The 12,805-nt window shown below is 40.2% G+C and overlaps 1 protein-coding gene across 1 annotated transcript in view; it reads left to right on the top strand.

Annotated features, from left to right (window-relative positions):
• arid5b (AT-rich interaction domain 5B) overlaps positions 1 to 12,805 on the top strand; it is a 107,947-nt gene that overhangs the window by 88,235 nt on the left and 6,907 nt on the right. Inside the window, exons 7-8 of the mRNA XM_008429163.2 lie at positions 9 to 61; positions 1,085 to 1,182. Coding sequence (XP_008427385.1) covers positions 9 to 61; positions 1,085 to 1,182 — 151 coding nt within the window. The remainder of the gene's footprint in view (positions 1 to 8; positions 62 to 1,084; positions 1,183 to 12,805) is intronic.

Raw genomic sequence — 12,805 nt, 5'->3', positions numbered from 1 at the left:
TCCCACAGTCAACCTTTGGACTATGTTTCAAGCTGCTCAGAAACTTGGAGGATATGAGTTGGTAAGTATTCACATATGTGGCGACATATTACCCTCTCCTCTCAGTTTTCCTCCTCTCATTCTTTTCCCCTGCCTGCGATATTTGTCCCCTTTTGTTCGTTTCTGACACATCTCTCCCTCTGACGCCGTCCCTTACCTGTCCACCCCCCCCACCTCCACTTTCCCTCCCTCTTCTCCTCTACTTTTCTTTCTCTCTCTGTCTCTCTGCCCTCCTTTCACCCCAGTGAGGTCAGTTGCTATTTTTCCCCGAGAAGAAAGTATTGCTCAGAGCCACTTTTAGCCGAAATGGTGCTGTTGTTTCAAAACCCCCTCGGTGTGGAAAACACATGTTCCTCTGTTCTGCGCGGAGCAGAAGGAAATTGGATAAATCGCTCATTTTTTCCCACGTTGGAGATCAAGTGGAGAGAGGCGCGCACGCAGCTCGCCAGCGTGCGCGTGCTGCAGGGAGAAACAAAGCGGGCCCGAAACGAGGTTGAATGAGGCAGTTAACTTGGCAGGATCGCCCCGCTGTTTGTTCAGCCACTGCTCATGTGCGACCTGTTTGATGTTTTGCTCGTCAAACGTGTTGCTCGCGCTCGTTTCTTCATTAGCTGGCTGTATGCTGCTGTCCAAACAGATAGCCAGAGCAGGCCCTAAAGAGGATACGGCTCATATAATCTGCGCTCATATCCTTTTAATACCATCATATCTGCCTCTGATTATTTCTTGTTTCATGTTGAGGCTTTGTTAGCTCAGCGGCAGCTTGGGTTTTGGTGTTTTATGACGGAGCCCGCCCGTTATTCCCATCTGTTGCGGGATACGGGATTATAGCAAGAACAACTGACAGCAGGTTGTTAACTGGGCTTATTGTGAGTGTTGAGTATTTAATAACTGGAACAATGTGGCTCCGTAGCTCCCCAAGATCTTGAAATGATGTCAACCGTTCATGTTTTTTTTTTTTCCCTAAATATTTTTTGTTTAAGACTTATGAAATTCTTCGCCTGCTGATGTCTTTTTTTTTTCTTCCTATCGTCTCCTCCTCCAGATCACGGTGCGCAGGCAGTGGAAGCATGTATATGACGAGTTGGGCGGAAACCCCAGCAGCACGAGTGCCGCCACGTGTACGCGGAGACACTACGAAAGGTAGTCGTGGAGTTACAACACTTTCCACACTTGTTGGCACCTCCGCTAAACGTGTCATTGCGATATCATTGTCTGACAATCTAACAGACCCTTTCAAATAAGTGCAGCTCGAGTATTTTAATAATTTATTCGCCGCTTGTTTTATTTTTTTATGTCGATCTGTGTTTAGGGACGTTAAATTTGGAATCTGTGGTTTCCCTGATGTATAAATATATTGCAAAACAGAGGTCATCTCTTTCTTTTAGCCTCTGGTCACAAGGCTGGATGAGTTCCTGTATTTATCTTGCCACCATGCAGAGTGAGTAGGATGGTAAGAGAAGTAAGAATATCTCCACAGCTCTCTGTTAGAGAACTGCAGAAAAGAGTGGCATCTTGGACTCTCCAAGTCTCCATAACAACCATTAGAGGCTGCATGTCATCTGGTTGTTTCAGCATGATGCCAGAATAACAATTCAAAAAAAGCATTTTCTGGATGAATATGTGAAAAAAAAAAACTGTAATCTCCAGTGTTATGTACAGTGGGGGATCTGTGATGCTTTGGGCCTTTGCTAGACTGCATCAAGGATTCTGAAATATTTTAAATATTTGGTGGATACAACCAACACTGAGAGCGAATCTCAGTTGGGTCTTTTGCTTGGATAAGCTTCTAATATATAAATCGATGTAAAGATTATCCAACATTAAGATTTAAACTGATGTGTACAAAGAAAGGTTTGACAGAATCTGAACTTCTGCCTTACTAGTAACCATTTTGTTTGGATTGTTGTGTTAGTTTTTGGTTTGACAGCACTCTATTCTGAATATGTTGTTTATATTACACACAGATTAATGTTTGTTGGCAGGGTAGGCCTGAACCTTCACCCTCCATCAAACTATTTCATTTAATTTAATTGTCTGGATTGTAACGTTTAGTCGACTTAGATGGTTCACCAGACACAAAGTCACCCTTTCTCCAGAATTGTCGCAGTTCTCAGACCTGGATCCTGTTGAAAACTTTTGGCTTAAGATGAAGGGAAGAAAACATAAGGAAGGAGTGAGGACTCCGGAGAGAAACTATGCGATGAGGACGAATCAAAGATTCCTCTCTCTGTACGCTTTTACTGAGAAAATGTTCGGATTTTTATGCACTGAGATTTAGTCGCTGCTGTAAAGATTATTTGTTTTAAGGCTGTCCCGCATCGTAATCTCAGATACCAGCGGACAAAGAAGTGAAATAGTATTATTTCACTTCTTTATTTAATCGGTTTGCTATGTTGAACTGAATAAACCACAACAGAGAAATATCCCCGAAGCCAAAACTCATTTATACCCGACCCCACACCCATCTGAAAAATCCACTTTGGAAACCTGCAACACAAAAAGATCAAACTCACTCCATAAATTTACAACCTTAAAATTCTTTCCTCTTCACATTTCAAGCTGAAGAACTGAAACCGATCTTTATTTTGTTCGCCGTGCATATCTCAAGTACAAATAACCTCCCGTGTGATGTAGTGTTCTCCACTTAATTTGAAAAGGAAAAAAAAAAAGATGTTATTGCCACACGTACCCGCACTGCACAGTTTGTGTTTCCTTAAGAGTAGTGAACTCTCTTTCAGTTTGCTTCCAGGATGATTTCACAGAGCTTCATTCAACACCACAAGACAACTATTGATTTTGTTCAAGGGAAGTCAATGCGCTCAAAACCATGAAGAGCAGTGCTTCAAATGTGTCAGAGAGCTGATAATGCATGCAGTTCTAAATGCGTTATTATATAGGGGTTCAGCAGGTCGACTGGCTGTCCTTCAGGTTGTTTGTAGAAAAATTAACCTTGGGTTAAGCACTAAGCACTTCGCTGTGCCTAAATTTTGAAAAGACGAAAGCCACATTCATTTCACAAGGAATGTGTCTCTTCATTAAGCTCTAATAATAAAACCGAGGATGAGATTCAGCTGTTGTCTTGAAATTAATTGATCGGTTTTGTTTCCCCACAGAAAAGGATACACGGTAATTTTGTGTGATTCTGATCCGCGAGCCGACCAAAGAGGATTAAGCGTCTCTAAATAACAGCAGTGTTTTGAATTATTAAGTGACCTACATGGATAAACATACAGTAGCTTTTGCTTTCAGTGAAACGCGCACTCCACGCACGGAGAAGCTGCGAGCTGGAAAACGGAGCCGTAATGTATTCATTTAATCATTCAGTCAGATACTGCAGCATTTTGAACCTCCACATTTTAATCACTCAGATAGTATTACCAAACCAAAGTAAGCATATGGATGTTCTCCTGGGGGAGCTGCACGGGTATTATGCTGCACACGCACACGCCCACACACGCAGAAAGTTAACAACACCAACATCGCCACTTTCCCAAGGTTAAGCAAATGCCAAACACCGTCCTCTACCACGAGAGATAACCGGTTGCTCGAGGAGCGGAGCGGGACGTTCCTCCCAACGGCCAGGCAGCAACCCCCTCCCCCCCCCTCCTCCCCCCGGTGTTGCAGGTTCAAGCACCAGCGCAGCCCAGTCCTCACACACACTTATTCACACACATACACACACACACCTGTCAGTAATACAGTGAACGAGAGGCAGTTCCAGATTGTGTCAAGATTGCGTGCCGTAAGCAATTTTGCAAGCTCAGGCAACAGTAGCTGGAGTGGCTTTTCTCAGAAATGTGCCTTATGCTGCACATTGTTTAGTTTGCTGTATGTTTTATTTAGCCTAAATGTTCCTTTGTCCAAAAGATTTCGCCAAAAGCCGGGGTTTATTCTGTTTACTTGGAGTCTATAAATCACTCCTATAGCGCATGGGTTGGAAAAGCCGTGTTTGTTCGCGTTTGTTCATCATCTTTTTCCTTGCAAGATGTAAAGAGGAGTTGTAGGAAATGCAGAAAAAAAGGCGGACAAATTCACATGGGAGGTGCTGAGGTGTGACTGCTGCTGCGCTGGCCTTTTCCTCTCCAGCCACCGTGAAGCAGCTGAGAGGAAAAATAATGCTGAATCAATACAAAGCTATAATATCCACGCACTGCAGTGAATATTGGGCTGACACAGAGAGGAAGGTGCACCAGGAAGGAGGGGCAGGCGAGATCAGCTGAAGCCGAGCAAGTTTCCATTCTGGGGAATAATTTTAGCTGAGGCTTAGTGTTTGGGTTGCTCGGAGGGCAATTAGCTTCAATGTATTAGCTCAGCAAACACGACCATTCTCTCTGCATGATGAATGAGGCTGTTCGGAGGCTCGCTCAAGTATGTTTGCTCCCCAGAGGTGTCTTTGTTTCCACCTTTAATCGTTATTCAATGTGCTACAGAAATATCATTCACAAGCAAGAGTTTGCAACAGACAAACTGGAGCGACTCTTAAGTTTTAAGCACAGTGTCGAATAAACCGTGACGACTGTAGGAGGACCCAAGCAGACCCTCACACCACCTGTGTGTACTATACCGAGCTGATGTCTGATTATCTTCCAGAAGTATTAGAACATCATCTATGTCGTCTGTATTCATTATGATGAATCATATCCAGTGAAGCAACTTTTAAGGTATCAACCACATGATAATTTACCTCAGCTACAAACTGTTGTGGAGAGGGAGATGTTCCCAGGGAGCCTTGAATTCAGCGTTAAAGCTTCTTGAGCTATTGATGCTTTGATTTCTAAGTGTGATTTAGACCGGAACATTTTGCATAGAGTTAGAGCAAACAAAACAATTGTCTGAAAGTCTGAGTCTGAAAGTGGACAAAAATTCAAAAGGTCTACAAAAAAAAAAAAAACTGAAAGCTATGCAGAAAATGCTATAGAAACTGAAACTCTCTGATTAGTCTGAATAAATGTCATCCTTGTTTCAGTTTATTTAATAGCTACTATTATGAACACATTCATTTTGGATAATTAAGATTTTAATGCATAAAGAATGTTGTTTTTTTGCTATTATTATTCCTGAGACCGGAACCTTTAGATTATGTTTCCGATACAGCCATAAATCTGACACACAAGCGCAATCTGCAAACACCAATATCTATTTCTGAAAAACTTGAATTGGTGTAATAGCACTTTGCACCAATCTGACCCTTGAATGACCTAAATAACAGATTAAAAATGGTCAAATATTTCTTGTTGAGCTCATATGTCTATTAATTGAATAATTTAGCACCAAAACTGGTTTTTAAATAGAAAACAGGACCATCAAACCTGCAATGAACTTGATAAAAAAATTTCAGTCGAGTCCCACCACTAGATATTAGATTATATTTGTAACAAAAAAAGCCCAGCCATTTAATCTAAAGTATTGTTAAGGATTTGTGCTGAACAGGCTGTGCACCGTGTTCAGGATGCCAGTTGCATGAATCATAATTTCCCAGCAGAACGTCTCTCATAAAGCAACCGCTTCTCCATGAGTAAGTTTGTCAGTAACACCGATTATATCTCTAAAGAATGTGAGAAACAAATAATAAGAAACCGTAAAAAAAATTAAATAACATGATTGATTCACCCATAACAACAATAAAAGCAAAGCCCACACACAAAACTACTATTATATGATGGGTGTAGTTCTGTTATTTTTCCTTGAAAGAGTGCTGAGTTTGTGTGTTTTGCTCAAAGGATGTAAATCTCTGTTTGTGTAAAGGACACAGAATGGCTTGATATCAACTGTCCTCTCATTTCCAGTCATTTAAACAAAACATTTCCAGTACTCCCTTTCTTTTGGAAACTTTTAGGTAGCTTGGCTCTTAATGACTAACTTGTATTGATATAAAAGGAGCAGATGAGTGTTATTAGCATGAGTAAATTATAGCAAAAGCCAGCAGATTCACACAGTTTATACTTAGCAAATCCACAGGAAATAACAGTTAGAAACAGTATAATCTATTGGTTGTTATGGCTCCTAGAGGCAAAAAGAAAATGAAAACAGCAACAAGGTATCTTTAGTAAATATACTTTTTTTGTTCTTCTTTTGATGTTTTGAAACAAAATTTTCAAAAGCAACCTTTTAGCATTAGCATTCATCTGAAAAGGCTCTCCTGAAACGACTCGCGAACTCTTTTTGGCAGAAAAACATGAACCAAAACATTGATGTTAGCCTACTAGTTAAGTCAATGCTTCCGATAGAGCTGTATGTTAAACCAGCTTAATAAGTTACTGAGTCTGAGGATACAAATTGTTTGCTAACTTTAGCTCGTAAGGACAAACGAACATGCTAACCGAAAGTTGCTATAAAGCCTAGCATGCACAAGCAGACACTTTGCACAACGTTCTTAAGAAATTAATTAGAAAACCTAAAGGTAAAGAACTACTATAAACATTTATATACTTACCTTGCCTGATAGTAGGGATTTTTTTGAAAGTCCACCTCCAACCCCCTAACACCATGACATCAGCACCAGCCTAAATCACTGATACATGGCAGGAAGGATCCATGTTTTTGTGTTGTTAATGTCATGTTCTGACGAGCCCGTGTGAATTGTTAGTGCCACTTTAGAGCAGCACGTTTGACTTGTTTTAGCAGTTCAGCACAGGATTGAGCAGGAAATAAAATTCTCTAGCTACTGGGAGAGGAAAAAGAAACAATATTTTAGGACGTAATTGCCTTCAATTAAGTGGATATTCTTGGCTGTCTTGGTATTATTTGGGTTAAAGACTGCGAATATCCACAAGCATTCAGCTCCCATTTAAAATTACACACATTATCCCTTTACAGCCCTAATGGTAAAATCACATGAAATGGTTTCCTAGGAGATGTTATTGTGAAAGATGGAGCCAAGGGCATAATCACTATATTTATGCCGTCCAGGAGCAGCCAGTAATCACCAGTAGAAATTGAGTTGCATCGCTGGAATTGAGCAGGAGATAACCTCAGTTAATTGTCATTTTCAAAGTTACCGTTGTTAAGTCGCAGTGTGCCGTTCATTAGTACACAGGAGGGAGGGAGGAAAAAAAGAAGAGGAAAAAAAAAATCAATGTAGAAATGTCCAAGCCAAGGTCTGCTACTGCAGCTACGGGGAAGCTTTAATGATATTTATTTAAACTGTTTCCCGAGATTAGCTGTCAGGGCCCGGCGCTCTGAATTAAAAATGAGGTCATGAAAAAGATGGCATCAATAACCTTGAAATAGACTGCCTTTTGCTTCTGTGCTGTGCCATTTTCTCAGTGCCTCCCCCCCCTCTCTCTCTTTCTCTCTCTCTCTCTCTCTCTCTCTCTCTCTNNCTCTCTCTCTCTCTCTCTCTCTCTCTCTCTCTCTCTCTCTCTCTCTCTCTCTCTCTCTCTCTCTCTCTCTCTCTCTCTCTCTCTCTCTCGTTCTCTCTCTCTCCACTCCCTGCCTTGCACTTCATGCTGTTTCTTTCATTATACAGGTCAGCGCCTTTTAAAAGCTCCTACATATTTAATCTTCCCGGTTTCCTACGTGATCTCTTGTTACAGAAACATCACATTCCAATATCTCTGTTCCTTTCTGCCAGTTGCAGATTTTTAATACCTCACCATGCCTTGGCACTCTAATGTAATTGCACAACGGGGTTGGCATCAGGGTGTGGATGGAGGAGGTGGTGGCGGTGAGGGGGGTATCCATGGCAACTGAGAAGCAATTTAGAATAATTTGCTATTTAAAAACTCAGAGGTTTTGAGCAACAGCAGAGCGAGCAGATGAGAGGGGTTTTTAGGATTAACTCATTTTGTCTTAAAAGCATGAGACATTCGCCAGATGTACTGTACGTACAGGACCGCAGCTTGTGAAATATTCCCCGGCTCAGATCATGCAGATATGTGTTTCTTTTCAAGACAGATGCACGCTTGTTCCAATTTTAGTCGACTAGATGTTTTATTGATTCAGCCTTTATTCATTCCTCTTGCTATCGATGTTCCTCCGCATTCACTAAAGCTGCTCTCCACATATAAAAATACATTGTTAGGGAACCTTGAGTCAGTCCTGGAACATTTGTAACACTGTATGGTTTTTTTTTTTTTTTTCTGTTCTCCTTAGTGTCCCTCTGCATTGCCCTCACTGTATTGCAGATACATCAAATATGCTCCATTACACTTTGGCTCGCCTTTTCTTTTTTTTTTTCTTTCTTTTTTTATGCAGCAGCTCCAACGCAGATTTCAATTATTCTGGTAAAAGCAGAGGGCGATAGTTGGATTGCAGTGTTGTGAGAGTATCGCTTTCATGTCCTCTGCATTACAAGCAGGAGAAGGCAGGCGGCAACGGTGACGGATTTTTATTAAACAAGCAAAAGCACGTCAATAACAAAGAGTAAAAGTCGTGCAAAAACGGAAGGTGAGGGAAAGGTTGAGAACAGAAGAAGGTTATTGTGTGCTGGCTGTCGGCATTCCTTAACACCAAAAAAACAATGTCTCAACATGTCTGGATCAAACGCCTGGCCAAGTTCTTTGTATCTCTGTGACTTTTCACTGGATGCGAACCCGGACCTCAGTTTTGGGTGGGAATACAACAAAAGGGCTACTTATTGTTCAGTATGGAAACTGTGGAATTTGATTGAAGTATTTTCCAGATGTTTAGAAGTGTTTCTATTTCCAGATTTCATCCATCTATCCATCCGGACTACGGTTTCTCAGCTTCCATATCTGAAGCGCGATCGCTGTAGAAATATCCACCATAATCCTCCGGAAAACTTAAGTATTTGTGCAGACAACTCGCGTAAGAAAGGTGTGGAGCTGCTCAAAGTAACAGAAAACTTATTTTAGCCCCTGAGACGTAGAGTTTTTTGTTTTGTTTTTTTCATGAGAAATGCTTCAATGAGCTTTCAGTGGAATTAAATCTAATAGTCTGTTTTGATTTTTTTGGTCCCCGGTGGCAAAGAGAAATGACAAATTATACCACTGGCAATCTGCATGGGAAGTCCGCTGAGATTAAAAAAACTAGTTCAGTGCGGCAAGTTAAATTTACAGCATTCCAGATAAGACTCCAGTCCACTTTAAAGAGCAAAGGGAGACAGGTTCTGTACATTATTGGGCTTTAATAGTTGAATTACGGAAAGTGCTCCTTTATGCAGAACAGCGGACATTTATTTTACACAGTTGGTGCTCGGGGCTCACACCTGCCAGGGCGAACATTTACTGCATACTGCCGCAGCCGCAGCTAATGAGAGCAAACCCCAGGGGAACAGTAGAGGTCATTTGAAATCTGGTATTTTCAGACTTGACAAAGGACTTAAGTTTTCATACATTCCTGGGCTGCCCTCCTGTTTTAACTGCATGAATGAGGGTCACCTCGAGTGGTTTGGCTCTGAGACAAAAGAGGAGCTCCTTGGCATGAATCCAGAGCAGAGGGAGCAGAAACAATGTCTGTTTATCCCTCTGCTCTTTCTTTGAAACTGTTTTTTTTTTTTTTTTTTTTTTTTACTTTCGTGTTTAACCAGAATGTGACTTTTTCTAAAAACCCTCGTGTGTCCTCGCAGACTCGTAAAAACGTAAGTTATTTTCTCTCCTCTTAGTCTTTCTTACAGCCCCGGGATCTCGTCCAGCATCTCTTTAAATAGTTTCTTTACCCCCCTTTCTATTCTTTTTTGTTGTTGTTTTTTTTTGTTGTTTTTTTAATGCATGAAGTAGCTCTTGTGATCTTAACACAACACCAACTAAAATTAATTTCAGCTTGGATGGGAGGGGAAAACTGTTGAAATGGAACAGCCCGCAGGCTTTTTCCATTTATTTGGTGACTTGGGTATTTCTTGGATTTTAGTGCACAGCTTGTTCCTGTAACACAAAACTCAGATGAGAGCAGCACATTGCTGGTAAAGTCACCTTGTTTTTGCCAAGTTGTGTTTTTACACAGAGGGGAGGTGCCATGTTTGTAATCCGTTATTGTCAATGACGCTGATCTCCTTTGCTGAGGGTTGTGCTTTAATGAATTACACAGTTAGTTATTGTCTGGACGTTAGTGATTGTCTGGATGCGTTACATATTAAAAGGAACCAACAACAACAACTTCTTTTTAGCTAAACTAAGCCCGCAGCTTAGTTTATTTTAAGCTTGTTGCTGCATATTTTATTTGCTTTTGATTAACATGGGGAGAGAAATTTTTTTTTAAAAAGCTGCTTAATAAACAACCAGGTAATAAATTGGCAGGAGGCAAAGTTAAGCATTTATTGACCTCATAAAAATAGTTGCCCCTCCCGCTCTGATGAATTCTTTCCTGGAATCCATCAGGGTACAGTACGCCCCCAAGTGGCTCGAATTACAAACTGCACTTGGCTCTCTCTGCTCGTTCACTGGCTGCCAAGCTCTGCCTTGGAGGAAATTGCTACTCACAGTGGTCTTGTATCACAAGCACTTATTATATCATGTTGCACAATCATGACTTGGTTATATGTGAAAGGCTTGAAAGTACTCCAATCTGTCACACTGAGGGCTGTATTAAGGCTTAATGGTTCGTGTTACTTTGTTTTCTATTGCTTCCTTTTGTCAAATAAAAGCAGAAAGATGGAAAAAGGGGGGTAATTGATTAAATAAATAGATTATTAAATATGTACTTTATTAATTAATCCATTCACAAACATGCACTCTCTCACACACACACACATATATATGAGTTTAGGTTACTAATGATGTCGCACTTCCTTGATCGATTTCTATTTTATTTTATTCTTTGTTAATTAAATTGAATAAAATTTCACAACTTGGTGGACTATTTTATTGTGCAAGTTATGTTCAAAATGCATAACAGTATATTATCAGCATAGTTGAGAAAAAATATTTATTAATAGAGATAGCATTTATAATTTGAGAGGATCAAAAATAAAAAATAAAAAACCAGTCAGAATTAAACAATTGCAACAATCAAGAAACCATAGAAAGTTGATAAATTTTTACTTTTAAGAAAATAATACAAAATAATAGTATTCTATGATATAATGTAGTATATTGCTGCAGTTGAGTATCATTACAAAGATGACATGTTTTTTTTTGGCCATTATACACATCGTTTGTTCTGTGTTTAAACAGGTGTCTGTATGGACAGTTGATTAGTGTCTTATGATATAGTGAATTGACTTTTGAGACTTTTGTTGGTAAAGACAAGACTTAGAGCAAATTTATGGTTCATGCCTAAGTTTACAACAACATGGATTTTCCATTAGAAACTATTAAAAGGCCATGGTAACTTCCCCAGGATCAGTTCTTACATTATCTGGGGCAGCAAAATACCACCTCTCCACCCACACATCCACCCGCCCGCCCACCCACCACTCACAAAGCGTCCTTACTGACATTCCTTAACGTTGACCTGGGCCAAGACAGCCATCTCTTTCCCACAGATTATGCAGATTGCTAACAATGGACCCAGTTATACATACAGTTCCTTTATTTCTTTGACTGGATCCCAGTCAGATTGGTAGTTTTGCCTTCTCAGCAGTATGAACTTTTCCAAAATAAAAGCCAACATAGTTTATTTTCTGTGTTTTGTTATCTTAATTTCAGAAAGCGTGAGAATAATTTCTCTGCTTGCAATTTTAAAAAAGACTAGATGGGGTTTTTTTCTCTCTGTTTTCCAGGACTTCGTCACAGTAATCTTTACCGCTCATTAACATGCCTACATCCACCCCGCTATCCTCCCTTTACTCCCCCTTTTCCCTTTTCTCTGTTTGGTCTGTTTTCCTCCTCTCTTCTCTTCCACAACCTTTTTGCTCTCTGTCTCTCCAATAAGTCACATTTAATAGTACATTTCCTTTCTTGGCCTGGGGCCTGGTGCCAGACCAGCTGTATGAAATGTAGTTTCGCCGCTTTCCCTGCCAGCACTTTTGTTCAGAGGAAGAAAAAAACAAAAAAAACAAAACCAAAAAAATCCCACAAAGCCTCTTGAAGTCTCTGAGGCTCTTTTTTTTCCCTTCCTCATTTGAAGAGGAGGCGAAGCAGTTCTTGATTCATTGTTTGTTTTACTGCCATGTCCCTTAAAAGGAATAGTGCAACTGTCTGTTGCTGTTACACGACAAGGGCTCGTGTCTTTTCTTGAGACTGAAAAAGTTCTGTTCCTGTCTGACTTTCATGGATTATTCTATAAAACGTGAGAAAGGATTTTGAAAGATTTTCATAGCAACTTGCTGATGTTTTATGGCGTTGTAGCTCTTCGAGTCTCAGTTTGTTCTTCCGCAGTGTTTCTTATTTCTGGTTCTGTGCCAGCTTCCATTTTGTTCCCGGAGCAATAAAAGTCTAAAAGTTTCCCTTGCTGCTTTTTCATGTCAGTGTTTTACACATGGGTGTTATGTTATCCAGATCCTAATGTCCCCATTTGTTACAACATGACATATTTAAATTTGACTCTGGGTGTATCTAAAAGAGGAATAACAACACTTAGATTATGTTAGATGTTTACTTTGCATAATGCTCTTTGTCATTTAGCATGAATTTGATTAAGCGTGAGCATGTGAAGCCTTTGTGTTTCTTAAGTACCCCGGCATATTGCTTCCATCTGAAAATATTTTCATCGTTGTAGCTAATTTAAGGGCTTCTGTCTCTAATCATTTTCGCATGCTGAAGGAGATATTAAGTGCTGCGAGCTTTCTTTAAACATTTGATTTCAATTCTGGCAGATATTTTCTTCTTTTCTCATTTCCAGCCGCAGTAACTTTACACACCCACACTCACATTCTGTTCCTTCGAGGTTAAAGTAATACCAAATGTGATCTTTCTCAGCAGGG

This window comes from Poecilia reticulata, linkage group LG15, assembly GCF_000633615.1.
Source record: "Poecilia reticulata strain Guanapo linkage group LG15, Guppy_female_1.0+MT, whole genome shotgun sequence".
In the NCBI taxonomy this organism is placed as follows: Eukaryota; Metazoa; Chordata; class Actinopteri; order Cyprinodontiformes; family Poeciliidae; genus Poecilia; species Poecilia reticulata.
The sequence above is the reverse complement of the archived record's forward strand: the minus strand, read 5'-3'. Positions and strand labels throughout refer to the sequence as shown.